The sequence below is a fragment of the Myzus persicae genome, unplaced genomic scaffold, assembly GCF_001856785.1.
Source record: "Myzus persicae strain clone G006 unplaced genomic scaffold, MPER_G0061.0, whole genome shotgun sequence".
In the NCBI taxonomy this organism is placed as follows: domain Eukaryota; kingdom Metazoa; phylum Arthropoda; class Insecta; order Hemiptera; family Aphididae; genus Myzus; species Myzus persicae.
In genome coordinates this window covers 847,723-863,510 of record NW_019103889.1, presented here as the reverse complement: position 1 = coordinate 863,510, position 15,788 = coordinate 847,723, and the positions used below count along the sequence as shown (strand labels likewise).

Sequence of the window (15,788 nt, the reverse complement as noted above, 5' to 3'; positions counted from 1 at the left end):
TGAAATTTAATAAAAGTTAAAATTTAAAAGCTTATAAGTCCTGAAAACAGATGAAAATTTAACATTCTATGTTTTCTATTAGAAAATTAGTTACAAATTACAATAAAACTATATTGTATATTTGTGTGCTATTTTTACTTTTGTCATACAAACAAAATTCAACCAATGAAGCATTTTCTGTTATCATTAAAATATAAGAAAATACAAAAATATTAAATAGTTTGAGATTATAGAATATAATAGTATATATTTGTAAATACAAATAAAATAGATATAAAAATAAATTTGAATATAAAAAGCACATAAAATGATGGAATAGTTATGTAGTGTCTTAAGTATACATTTATGAAAATAATTGGATACAGTATATTAGGAAATTTATAACATTTAATAAATTATAGTAAATACGTTCTTTGGTCATAAAATACAAGTACATAATTGTTTAAATTTAAATATAAAATAAAATAAATATTTAGACACTAAAGACACTTGAATACCTACCTAAACTTAAAATTTTTTATAAACTATTGTGAGATTGTATAACATTGTTAGATTTCTGTTAAAAGGAATCAATAAAACATTTATATTTTAATTGAAAAAAACATATAAATGTATGAAAAAAGATTGTTCTTCTTAATGGAATTAGTCCTTCCAAAGATTTTTTAGCGTTAAGTAAAAAATAAAATAAAAAATTATACATGATAATGGCAATAAAAAAATTATAAAATAAAATAGTTTACTTAATACAGATGTTCAGCTTGTAACATTATTAATAGTACTTTTCCTTGGTTTATAATAAATATTAATGAATACATAATTATTAATGTAACTGTAGATTTGTGGATTTAAATTAATTTGTAGCTCCATCACCGACTCTCAACACTTTTTGACTGCTCTCAACAAAATCCTTTTTAAAATATATTATAATCATATTATTAGTATTGGTATGTAAACAGTTGTAATAATTTAACCTACCATAAGTTCTTTACTCATGTAATATTCTTGAGTGACTCCATCATTTAGGTTACAATCTTCGCAGAAACACATAAATATTGTGTCTATCACCATCTACACATTAAATATATTTAATATTTAGTACTTATACATTGAAATAAAAAAATTAAAAAATATTTTACCTCGTATACAGAAATAAAACAATGTGCAACAAAATAGGCAAATATTCCTGCAACGGTAAGTGGAACCCACAAATGAAGAACTCCAGGTTTAGTCTATAACAAATTGTAATAAATATTAAATATATTATTTCATTAAAACATTTAGCATAAGTTAAGAAGTCATAAATTATTTAGTACCAACATGATATTAACAATAAGATCAATGGTAAATAATACATTATCGCAGTGCCATAGAAAGTATCATAATCAGGGCTGTGAATTTAATGCATTTGCATGTTTTTTTTGCTACACTTCATAAAAAAATGGATTCGGCCAAAATTTGTTTTGACTTATTTGTAGTTCAAATACCAAATTTTATTTTGCATATTCTTGCATATTTCATGGGTTAGGGCATATAAATACATGTTTTAATAATTTTTTTGTTTAAATGCTTTTTTTTCTTAATATTTACATTTTTTCGGTCAATCTTATAGTATAAACTATAATTTTTATAGTTTTATCGAAATTATTCTATTTTCACAAACAGTACTCAACAAAAACAAAGAGTTTCAAATTATGTGTAACATTTCAAAAATATTAACTGGCAAAAAAAATGATGTAGATTTAGATATACCAGAAGATTTAACCAGTAGCGACATGACGTATTTCAAGTTTGCCTCAATAACTTCGTCAGACGTAGAACGCTCCTTTTCTTTATATAAAACTTTGTTGGCACCAAACAGGAGGTCTTTCAAGTTCGAAAACCTGAAGAAATCATTGGTTGTTCAATGCAATAACTACTTTAAAGGTAAAATATATAATTTTAATTATATTTAATTATATTACTTGTATAATTTATATTTCTTTTATAGATCTTGTATACGACGAAGACCAAGACTAGTTAAGATAAATAACTCATATACTTATACCAAGAAGTAAAAATACTAATATTTAAACTAAAATTAATAAAAAAATTATACTAATGAAAAAAATAAAAATGAAAGTTTAATTTTTGTAGTTTTTTTTTGCATACTTTAAGAATTTTTAGAGCATATTTTGTCAGATTTTAGTGCATATATGCATGCATATTTAATAGTTTTTAAGTGCATTAAATTCACAGCCCTGATCATAATAAACAAATATACAAAACTTAAATTAACTTTGCAACAAATTTATATCTAATATAAGATATTAATTAATTTCAACATTGAATACCTCAAGCATTTTGAAACCTAATAACACCGTTGATATGACCACAAGTACTTTTCCTAAGAAAAGCACAAAATCTCCAACAGAATTTATAGCAGCAACACGTAGTACGTTAGAAGTAATCATTTTAAATGCTTGTTGTCCTGATCTGCAGAAGTTATCACCATAAATAGCTAAAAATCAAAAACAAAATTATGAATTCAAATAATCAATTACTTTATGATATAAAATCTAAAACTTTAAATAATATTTCAGTATTTCAAATTCCAAAAACATATCGAAAATAATAATTCCTAACTATAACATTACTGTACCTAAGTGAATTTCTAAGTAGCCCTTAGCCACTAGTTCATAATCTATTTCCAATTAGACTGATTATACTGTATACCAATTAAATAATAAAAAACTATTCATTGTATTTTTTCAGTAAAAATGGATAAATTTATGTTTTCTTTAAAATTATTATTTCTTGTTGAAATTCTACAAAAAAATTTTATGTTATTTTTTTAAATCTAACTGGTATGTGGCCGCAATATCATACAAAGACAAAAGTTCCCATATTTTACAAGTAAACAATATGTCAATATAGAAAAAGTTTAATTATTTAATTATAACTTAGAAGTAAACCACAATTCCTCAAATATATTAGTTTAAATTATCATAATAATACATAAGACATAACACTTCATGGCCGACTAGTTCCTATCTCTCAAAATAAAAATAAATATTTCTTACCGATTTCGATGTAAGCATTCCTTGTCAAATATTGTAAAAATTGTTGTAGACAACTGAATAAACATTGAAATACTTTATACAATGACTTTGCTACTTCATTTTGAGATTCTTTCAGGGTCTCATCGATATAATTCAATATAGCTCTAATTATTTGAAGTACGGTTATAATAAATGATCCTAAAGCTACAGATCCTAAATGGTAATTGAACAAATAACTAATAGATGTTGAAATTGGAGATGAAACATTGTCTTTGTTTCTAGTGAAGAACCATGTGGCAACAGAACCAGCAATTATCATATGTTGACAGCCTATGATAAATTCAATAACCCAAAGTAATACCAAAATGTTATAAATTCTGGCAAATTTCATTAGCTGGTCTTTTTTATAGTAAACATTATGGCTCAGCGGTTCAAAAGCAGGAGATCCGGATGCTTGAATGAGTACAGCAAAATAACTCCACATAATAATTGCCAAACACAGGAATATAAAGGTCTGAATGGACAAACGTAATATCAAATATTAGACATTTTTATTTATTACACAAATAAAATACTTATTGTTAACTTTAAACTTACCACCATTGGTTGTACGAGCAATAAGGGCATGCTTTGTATAGCTTTACCAGATTCTTTAAACAATTGGACGACAAGAGCAATACGGCTTCTCATTGCCACAATGATTAGCAAGATAATAATCTAATATAAATAAAAAGATATATATTTTACACTATAATAATAAAAATATTGTATCATAAACATAAGACAAGTACTCACAGTGGATATTGTGGCAATTAATGCAAATGCAAAATATGTATTTACGTCTCGTTGAGCAACTTGATCTTTAATTTCAGAATCAGACTTTTGTTTCCAAGTGACCCTACATGATAAAATATTAATGGAAAACCCGTTAAAATGATAGTGTATGGGTGCATTTTGTACCACCCAAAATATGAAATATATTACCATAGGAAAATAGATGCTGAAATACTGACTACAACAACGCCGATAAGTACAAACCAAACAACAATACCAGCTACAAATCTTATCAAAAATACAATGACGAGTGATAGAACTGCAAGTAAACAAAATACAAAACTTAGTAGTCATATAAAAAAATTTGTGAATTAACAAAAAACAGTATTTCACAAGACAAAAATTCATAAATAAAGAATACATTTTTCAGTAAAATTAACCTCAATTTCAAATACTTTCAATATCGAATAAAATATGTTTTCCATAAAAATTACAAAACATAATATTGAATCTTCTAGCAGATTTAAAAAAATATTCCTTGGTTATTAAAGTCCAACTATATTTATTTTTTATTCTAGATTATTTTGTTGTTAACAATAAAAATAATCAAAAATTCCAATATTAATATTGTTATTTAACAAAGAGTTTAGGTGCTTCATGAAAAAACTTTTTAAAAATATTTTCATTAAAAATTTTCAGAAGTAATAATAATAAGTTTGTAAGAATATTATATTAAAATATTAAATTAACTTACTAAAAGCAAATATGCAAAGATATATTATATCCCATTTAGTGTGTTGCAAATCTTGAGTCACTTCCTATAAAATAAAACAATTCATTTTTAGTTGTTATTCATAAAGACCAGATAAAACTATTAACACAAAAAAAAAATCAAAATATTAACCAAATTAATGAACATAAAATGTTTACCTAAGTCTCTGAAATTGTATTTTATAAATTATAATAATGTCCACAAATAAAATTCAACATTTACATCGAAACAAAGATATTAATTATTTTGAACTGTCTTAAATTATTTACAGTCTTAATTATTAAAATAAAATTAATAATCCAAAAGTAGTATAATAAATATAATATTATCACTAAAGAATAACATATTTGAACAAAACTTACGTGAAACAGGCTGCCAATTGTTGAATTTGTCAAAATATTGTTGATGACTGATTCATTGCCTTTTGGAATACACCTATGTAAGAATTCTTGGCTAAAATTATAAATTAAATAGTCCTTAATAAAAAAACAAACTATGTTATACGATATAAAAATAAATATAACTACTTACTAATCCTTATAATCTGAACATCTTTCTACACATTCTCTTTTGACATATTTCAAATCAGCTACTTTATAAATAGGAGCATCAATTTTTAAGAATCTAAAATAATTTAATTTATGTATATCTAATTGTGTGATAATTTAAAAATAATACTGATTAACTTACGGTTTACTTGTCATGTCTTTACCAGTACAAAATTTTGGATCAGGGTTTTTATTTTTAAATCCACAAATGTCACCACATTCATCAAAACCATAGAACAGACGATTTACATCACCATTTGATGTACAGTATATGACTAATCCAAACTAAAAAAATAACATAAATTAATGACAGTAGGTAAACAATAAAGTTCATAACATAAAATATGAATACTTACCACAGATATCAATACAAACAAGAAAAGGACCAAAAATGAGCAATCTGTACAAGATCTTCCTTTTACAGGACCTTTAAAATTGGCCTAAAGAAGTACATCAAAATATCAGTAAATAAAAAGTTGAAATTAAATCAAACAAAATTAAATGTTGGGTACGGATTAAATGGGAAAAAATTTGAGTTTCCCACTACATCCCAAAAAGCAGAAAGTAAATAACGTTTCAATGGTAATACAATACATCACCCAGCTAAAGAAAATTCAGAGTTGTTAAGTCATAACCTCCATTTTTTAGGACAAAACAGTAGAAACCCTGATTGAAATTTAGCTACAAGGAGAAACAATTAATAGACAATGGTACGGTGAAACTTCATAGGGCAATTAAAAATAAGAGGTGAAGACAATTGATCTCCAGTATGTATCTCCTTCATAAAAAAACTCAGTCCAGGGGTGGATCCAGAAATTTTTTTTTTTGGGGGGGGGGGGGGGATAAATTATAATGTATCCAACAGATACTATTCATACTTAATAACATACTTTTTAATATCACCATTCTTTTAGGTAGCGGGTTACGTTATTATCGTTATAAAGATACGTAACGCTGAATATAACTAGTATTTCTCACAAGTCACAATGAAATAAATTTGAATATAATAAGCTCAAGAGGAGGGGTGATAGGGTAAATACCCCCCCCCCTGGATCCACCACTGGCTCAGTCTCGTCATAACTATTTGAATCAGTTTATATGTGATGTTCTAATCCATCTACCATACAATCCTCATTTAGCTTCTTTGGACTACCAAATGTTGGTCACCAAATTTAAGAAGGTATTAGCAGATACAGTTCTGATCAACTTTTGTAAAATTGTATTACATTAAATAAAAATCATTTTTTAAAAATAAACTTATTTCAAAGGAGGAACTTTTTTATCTAAAAAAAAAAAATAGTAGAACTTGATTTACATTAGGTACCTAACAGCTCAAATTGTATAGTTTTAAGAGATACCTATAATATGCATTAATTTTTCATTTCAGCTACATTATTGAAGAAGACCATAATACTTTATACATACCTTTGCATCAGGTGAAGATGGTTCAACTCTATCCGAAGAACCGCAACAACTAAATAAGTCTCCCATTTTATAAACTAAAACAATAAAAACCAAAAATAATCACACATTGACATTTTTGATATAAATATTGAGAAAATATTATTCTTAAATAATTTAGATACAATCTATTTCTTATATAATTCCGGGATGAAAATGATTTAACTTCCTATTTGGAGATAAAAAAAATGCTCTGATTTATTCTATAACTCATAAGTTAGAACCAATATTTTGGTAGTGAACAATGATGATAAATAATAATAATATGCTACATTGCTACATTGCTACCTACGACAATGAAGACTGAAATTAAAGAAAACATTTTTCAATACATTTTATGGAACACAGACAACAAAAATTTAAATTTAAGGACACATGATTCAATTATTAACTACACATAGGTAATAAACCTTCTAGATTAAGCTTTTTCATTTTATTATATCACTATAAATAACTACGTTTAAGTTACATAATACTAAAACTGTTATTTTTCATTAGTAATTGGAAAAGGTACTAGATGGTTCTTGATTTAAGTGTATATTTAAGCTATTTTCAGTTCATTTAAAAAAAAATATGTTAGCTAAAATCATCTTATTAATAGTATTAATACCTATAGAATATCTAATTTTAAAATTTAACAGTCAACAATTATTTTAAATAAAAATAAACCAATTAATATAACTAATATCCCCAATTGTTCGAAATTTGACCATAAAAATAGTTTTAATAATTGTAAAATCACCAACTCTAAAATATTGAATTTCTCTATAATCTCACACACAGTTCGGTGTCTGAATTTATGTTTCTTCTCCTTTAATTCTATGAACTATTTTACGTAAAATGGAAAAAACGAGTAGGTAGATATTTCATATTGAAGTTATTGAACCTTTAAGCTACAAATATACAGACCCTGCCATTTTTTGTGCATTTGAATAACAAGCAATAATTACTTAACAATTACTTAACAATTACCTATTTCCTTCTATTATTTAAATTAGTTAGAATCCGTACCGTGTTAAGATATGTACCTAATGCCGCCGGAGACACACTTATTTTTCTGCCTCTGAACCCTTCCCCCACTACGTCACCACATACACTGATCATTAAAAAAAAAAAGCTGGTAGAGTGGATCAATTTTTAAATGTACCCACTACCCACGTGGCCACGTGCCTATTGTATCTATATTACAACATGATCGAAAATTAAATCAGCCATATAAAATATAATTTTTATTTAATTGTACCTATTTAAAATAAAAAAATTGTTTTTTTGCTACAAAATGTATAAAAACAACTGAAACTACAAAAATATAATTTTTATGTGTAAAATACACCATAGTTTTAACCTAGCTTAGTTTATAAAACTGTGGATATTTTAATACCTAAAAATTTTACATTTTTATATCGATATTGTGTACCTAAGTATATTTACATTTTTTTCTTGAGTAACATAATAGTTTATAAGTATACTTAAACGCAAATATATTATCACAATATTTTATTAAACGTTAAAAAAATAATACGTAACAAAAAAAAATTTTTATACGACATTTTTACATAGTATACTTGGGAATTTCTTCCAGTGTTAAGTGTTTTACTTTTGGTTTTTTTATATTCTGTGCCAACCAATTTTACTCTTTTCGAAGACATTTAAAATTTAAAAAAAATACACTTGTTATTTATCGTTAATTTCGAAATGGTGATAACTGATGACTATAATTTTTAATGTGTTAACAAATTGTACACTAACTACAATATTGAGTATTGAGTAAATGCAGGTCTGTGTATAATAATAATCATTGCTGGGATTTTAAAGTACTTAAAATTGCATGATAATGGAAAAATAGTAGGTAGGTATGATACTATAACTAGGAAAACGTTTTAAAGTTAAAAGTGAATATCGTTGATAGTTGATAAGTATTATAACTACAATAACTACAATGTATTATATATATATATACTCTCCACCTACAATGGAAAAAATATATTTTTAGATACGAGCATATGATATGGCAGGTGCAATTTTTTTGTACTTAGATTACAAGATTTCTATCACCACATGTGATACAGAACTCGAAAGCAATGAGCAGACAAACGAAAATCTACTTAAAATGCACTGTAGCGAACAATGTATACTGAAATATCCCTAGTTATTGTAAATCGTGTAATTATTAAAAGTTAAATTCAGAAAAATGTATTTAATTAGAATTTACACACATTCAAAAATAAAATAGGTATTAAATTATAAACCTATAGTATGGAATTAAAACTGTTAAAATAAAATTGTGATAAAAAAATTTTGTTACGTATTATTATATTAACGCATAATGAAATATTGTAATAATATATCATATTATGCGTTGAATAAATAAGGGATACTCTAATACTCTATAGACAATATTTAAGTGGCGTCCGCTGTGAAAATAAAATCAAGTTTCAGGTGTTTAATTTTAATTATTACCGATTCACATTATTGTTTTTATTATTAATTTAAGCCTCACATTTATATTCAGGCGATTTCTATTTTTATAACGCAACTCCGCGTTATTATGATATTACTTACTTGATTTGATCGTTTCAAAAAAATGTATTGTTGAGTACTATTAAGTAGGTACTTAAATTAAATAAGTAGCAAGCAAGCATAAAATACCAAATGTCACTTAATAATCAAAAAATGTAACGTCCCGTTTATTTATTCGGGGCCCCCGCCTCCCATTCCCATAAGGTACTCCGTTCGGCGTTCAAGGGCCTAATCACATACCACAAACCTAGTAAATTCGCCACTGGTGTGATTCACACGTAAAAACGCGGACGTAATGTGCCAACCAACCTTAGTGTGGAAGTAGGTATAGAAATGTTGACATTTTTATTTCATATTTTTTAACAATAATATATTATTACAATCGTATGAGCACAGTAAATATTCGTACACGCAAATGTCACGCCCGTTTCGCTGCGGTGTCTTGAGAAGACGCAGAACTCGTAAACTTTTATGTACCCATTATTATCGACGGTCGATTACGGCAGCAAAGCATATGATTATACCGGGCGGCGTGGTGTATGTCAACAGGTAGGTCGTCTAAACTCTATACAAACATGACATGGGCGATAGTAATGTTTTGTGAACAGGACACGAAATGAGCTAAAATGTACTGCAATTAGTTGTATACCTACCATATTATTAGACAAAAACGATCATAAATGCATAACGACTTAAAAGAATCGAGAACGTCTCGAAATAAACTAGTCGGAGTGAAAAAAAACCACGTATAATTATAGAAAGTCGAGTAGAAAGTTAGCGTCGGCGGTACTCGCCGGATCGCCTATAAATAAAAATACCGGTCAACGATGCTCTATACATAATAGTATAGTAAGTTTAGAGGACTCTGGCCTTGTCCTTTGATATAGACTTAACTACAGAAGTAAGTGACACGGCGCCCGACATCGAAGTTCGTAACGAAAACTGTTCAGTGCTCTCCCACCCTCATCTGAATTGATATCATCCCGTTTTTGGGCGGCGTGGCCATGATCGATTTTTTCTCATCCGACTCCACGGCCCCTCGCATCCTTCGTTCACAAGTCCCATAATATCATATTATATAATATAAACATTATAAACATACATAAGCGGTGGGCCCGCTGAATCTTAGCACAATCGAACGCGCGGTACACGATGGCCGCCGGCCGGTGACCGATAAAAGATTTTAAATGTAAGGATTGTCCTTGGTACTAGGAAGTTTAGCTTATAAGCATTTTACGAGGCATAAAATGTTGACACGTTTAGTAAATCGTATTCACAGAGTTGACTACGGTCTGCCGACGACGTTATAATCATAATAGGTAATATACTAAAGGTAACTTTGCGTCGACTAAAATAAATATATTAAAATATAAGTATGCTATAAGATTTGTACTTTGCTGTCGAGTGACGATCTGAGAGCATTAAACAGACGATAAACGCGATAGTAAAATGCTCAAAATCGTATAAAAAAAAATGTCCGCAGACGGGACCGTACGAGTACACATATAATTTCCGTAAACCTACTTATTAAATTCAACATAGCACTAAATATTCGCTTACCGTTGATACCACACACTTGAGGAGGACGGCGGCAATCCCCGTAAATCGACTGCGGACCGGTTTTTTGATCAAAACACCGGTTGACAACGAGCCGACGATGACGAAAACAACAACAACAATAACAACAAAACAACGGTCAGCGAGTAAAACGCGACGCGGCGACGACGGGCGCGGTGGCAGCAACAGTGCGACTGGGCCACAACGCCACAGTGTCGAAAAAGTAAAAACAAATCGTCCGGCGTCTCCCACCACGAGGAATCCGCGCAAGTAAACCGGAGTAACCGACAACGCTAGTCGCGAGTAATGAGTATCGTTACTGCGCCGCCGGTTTGTATACAAATAATAATAATAATAATAATAGTCGCCCGCGGCGGCGCGGGAAACGGGACCGCCCATCAGCCGCTGACGTCATCGCAACCGCGACAACAGATAACTGCTCCAGTACGACACGGAATTCGTCAGATATCGAAGACGTACCGGCGCGCCGGCCGCCGACCGATCTCCACACGCCGCCACCCCGTTTCCTTCCTGTCAAAGATTTGAGGAAAAAAAAGACTTACGACCGCGTTGGTGAGCGGCCGAGAGAGCAGTATGGCATTGTGTTCTATTCTATTATTTTACATTATGTAGTCCAAATAATAAAATAGTCTGTTCACGCGCAGTTGCCCATCCACAGTCGCCGTGACCTCGAACAGACGCGGCACACGTGTACAATGAAATAACACAGTATAATACTTATAGACTGTATAGTACAATATATCTATTATTATACAATATGTATTATGTAGTCTTAAATAATGTATACTTATGCATAACATTATATTATGAAATATGATATAGTATTAATAATATTATACCTATATTGAATATTATAAGTTAAGACCATCGCCGTGTCTTGTGTTTGCAAACATGATATTATAGGTATAATATTTTGAAATACCTTTTAGATGTGGATAGCCTGCATAGGCTTGAAATGTCTTATTGTAATAAAACCTACAAAAAAAAAAAAGGTAAAATATTAGTTGTTGTAAATATTAACAACGACATGAAATCTCCGAGACGTGTTCGACACGGGCCCGCCCGTCTTGTAAAAAATATTATATTATTATGTATTATTAATTCGAAAAAGTATTTTTGGCCCTACCACCTATAATTACTATATAAAATAATAATATAAAAATATATAATATTAATATATATATAATACCCACTCGTCTATAATTCAAGATCATAATGAATATAAATAAAGTCGATAACACACCGTCGTATACAACTAAAGTTATTCATAAATCATAATATTATCTGATTGCCGAATAGGCTGATCTCATAGGTAGTCGATAGACGATAATATAGTATAACCTTGCTGTTCTGATTAATCTGATTGGTATTTTCTGCAGATATTTAAAGGTAAACAGTCACGTCTTTAGAATAAATCTAGGCATATACATCTAACTATACTGGATTACTGGCTACTACTCAATGCTCACCCTTTTTTTTTTACAAGGACTTGTCCATGAATGATGAATGATGAATATAAATATACTGATAGACGCCGGCCCTTGACCGAAACATGTCATTATTACTACTTTGAATTGTTATTATTATATGTCTCCCCTCGACTATTCTATATGCCAAATTTTTGATGACTGAATGTCGTGCGATGTACGACATGTAATTATTTTTAAGCTTTATATAGTCGTATGTAGACATATTATTATTTACACTAAAATAAAGTACAATGTAGTATGTACATAATATAATATATTGTCATTACTTATTACTACTCATCACTGGTCATTTTAATACTTATGTATTATTTTATTATCATTTATCTTTATCATGTAAAAACAGGAAACGCAAAAAGGTGGTTTGGAATGTTTAGGTGCACCTAATTTGTTAGTTTAGTAGATTATGTCACCTGGTCATCGCTGCCGATTAAATATTATATTATTTGTATTTCGTGTGTTGTAGTTTGATAAGTTCGGTTTTGCTATTCGGCGGAGGCATTGTCCGTGGACGTAAAGGCAGAGGCGTGAAGTTTGTTTCTTTAAAGCTCAATTTGATTGAGATTTTATAGACCTAGTACTTTACGATATTAAACGAAAAACATTTATAAAAAGTCTCCAATCTTACTGCAAGGAGATAGTATAGGTAAGTATGGGTACCATACTATGACATTTGAATGCAGTTTTAAGTTTATTTAAACAAAATGTTGTCTATAAAATACATATAGATTTATGTTGGTTTAAAATTTACCGACTAATCACTATACCGTCTATACCTATATAAAAAGTAAAAACGTATACCATTTGTTTAAAAATAGACTCTACTCACTAGTCACTATGAATACAGTATAAAGTTATTATCTGCTGTTAGGTATATATTAAGGGTGCAGAGTGCAGTCTGCAGGCGGGTACTTTGATGCAGAATGAACTACTAAGCAATAAATGTATTAGTATATGTGATTAATGATAGGTACCTGTTTAAATAAACACAACAATGCGAAGTATACTAAATTTTAGTTATATATACTATATAGGTATTAGGTTTTTATTTTAAGTATACACAATACAGCTACAAGGCTACACTATATACGAATATGAATATCGGAATATACAATGTTTATATTATAATATTTATCATTATATAATACATAAGAAGGTTCAATGTTCTGAAACATAACCTTTATACTTGTTTAAATCACCAAATTGGCTAATTTACTACTGACTAGTGACTATATTCATTACATATACCTATTAATAGAAGTGATATTTATTGTCTATGGCAGGCCTCACATGAGTAATACTTACAAAAAATTAATTTTAACTATAATTCAGTAATAGCGCACCTTATTTTGTATGAATAAAATATTATCAGGTCATACAATTATTGTTTTTCGAAACCTAATAATTAAAAAAAAAAAAAATGATTTTATATTAAATTTTCCATTGCATAATACCGATATTATTCCCTATTGGTATCTTCAATTAATATAATTTAATATTTATTAAAGAGGAATTTGCAAGAGTATCAATTAATATTCATAATGTACACCGAAAGTTCTCTATTAGTGAAACCGTGAAGGCATTATAAATAATAAATGTGAACGAAGTATAGCGTAATGTAGATATAGGTATAAGTATAAGTGTACAATATCTTCTGCTCGCTACGATCGCTTGAATATAGACACAGGTATTGTGTGTAACAAGTACCTACATTAGGAGAATATAAACATTTGCTTTATAAGACGTTTTCAATTAAATAATCCTTACAATACTTTTTTTTACTTAATATTAAAATATTGTTAATTAGTTTAAACGTTTGATTCATAGTTACCTCGAATAATGTAAACAATATAATGCTATAATATAACTATATAATACCTATATATTATACAGGTATATAATAGGTACCTCAAATAGTTATATCTTATTCTTATATAATATTAATATACTATATAGAACAGTCATCGTTGACACAAAGCATGTGATGTCAGACGTGGCCAATAAAATAGATATATAAAAAAATATATTATAATATAGGTATAGTGTATAGTCGTATACTGTAATACTGTAAATCACAATATAAAATAACTTTAATAGACCATATTTATTGTAATATTATTCAAGATCAAACAACAGCTTAGTATACAATATATACCACCGTGGCACCGTTAATCGATTTGACCGTATGTACCTCCGCGCGTACAATGTTAAATAAATTTTAAAACTACCTACCTAATTCATTATAAGATTGCAATTTTCACTTTGTACTTTGCAGTGTTGCATAGACCCGAGCACTAGGTTCAGAGCACACAGTATATTAGTTTTACTATATTATGATAAATCGCAGCTGTATTTAAAAAAAAATAATGAGTAATGCTTACTCTTTTGTTTCAAATATTTATTCAAATTTTAAGTGTGTACTTATGTGCAACATGTACCTAATAAATAATAATTAATGGATTATAAAAAATGTGATTGACGAATTTAACGAAATATTTCAGTTATAGGTATATATAGCTATTAGAATAATGTTTATTATGAAAGTATGCACGATAAATAGTTAATCTAATATAACTTTGGTATAAGGCTCAATACTAAATTTAAAATTGTTTTAATTGTTCTTACTACGGGTAAACAAAATTCAAAAATTCAAAAATTCAATAGAGTTGAAAAAAAGGTTGACATTTTTTTAAATATAATACAGTGGAACCTCGATAAGACGAAAACCTAGATTACTCGGAAAAAAAACTATAAATAACTCGAACATTCTGTGTTCCGAATATAGACGGATAATGAAGGATTATTTTATAAACATTGGTCTAACGGCTTGTCCGTTCTCATAATTTGAAAATTGATAATAGAAAATTTCAAATTTTAAGTCAAAGTAAGATAACAAATTATCTATTATAAAGTTGCACCACATGTTTTATTATATTTATTTAAATTTAAATAACTTATATAATCTCATTTTTTTACATTGCATATAGTAATTAAAAACTTTAATACATGCCTACATATATTATTAAAACTTTTTTCGAAATTAGAATTTTTTTTTAAACCTTAGTTTCTCAAAAATCTTTATAAGTCGAAAACTCCGATAAGTCGAAAACATTACATTTCCGTCGAATTTCGCCTTATCGTGGTTCCACTGTACATACAAAACAGAAATAATATGAAGATAGATTGCCCGTTTACTTACAAAGGAGACAGTATAGTGACTTTGTCTTCCATAATAAATATTTGATATATATAGTATTTTCGAAAAATACCACAATCAATCCTGGAAGTTTAGAGAAGTCGTCGTAGTTCATATTATTATGTTATAACCTAAAGTTGTCTGCTCAAGCTTGTTATGTGTTCAGACTTATCTAATGGGAACCCAAACTTCAGTGTGGTATACGTATACCTAATGGAGCTATGAAGGACGTCATTTGTGCTTAAAATTTGTCTGATACTTTAAAGATAACAGTTAGGTTGTATAGCTATACAAACATTTGATGGAATAATAAATTCGGTTTCGGTATGATGGATTTATTGATTTGCATATCGAAATTTATTTGTATGATCGACGTATATACATTTATGTAGTACATACATAATACATATATAT

The 15,788-nt window shown here is 28.4% G+C and overlaps 1 protein-coding gene across 1 annotated transcript; it reads right to left on the bottom strand.

Moving 5' to 3' along the window:
* Nucleotides 1–298: 298 nt before the first annotated feature.
* LOC111035952 (choline transporter-like protein 1) lies at nucleotides 299–10,948 on the bottom strand. Its single transcript, XM_022317796.1, has 15 exons — nucleotides 10,674–10,948; nucleotides 6,558–6,631; nucleotides 5,489–5,572; nucleotides 5,275–5,417; nucleotides 5,116–5,208; nucleotides 4,947–5,037; nucleotides 4,567–4,630; nucleotides 4,023–4,131; nucleotides 3,834–3,936; nucleotides 3,636–3,755; nucleotides 3,060–3,552; nucleotides 2,331–2,497; nucleotides 1,137–1,229; nucleotides 976–1,068; nucleotides 299–907 (listed from the first exon to the last, which is right to left on the bottom strand). The coding sequence occupies exons 2-15, from the start codon at nucleotides 6,621–6,623 to the stop codon at nucleotides 851–853; spliced, it is 1,776 nt and encodes a 591-aa protein (XP_022173488.1). The 5' UTR covers nucleotides 6,624–6,631; nucleotides 10,674–10,948; the 3' UTR covers nucleotides 299–850.
* Between the last annotated feature and the right edge of the window lie 4,840 nt (nucleotides 10,949–15,788).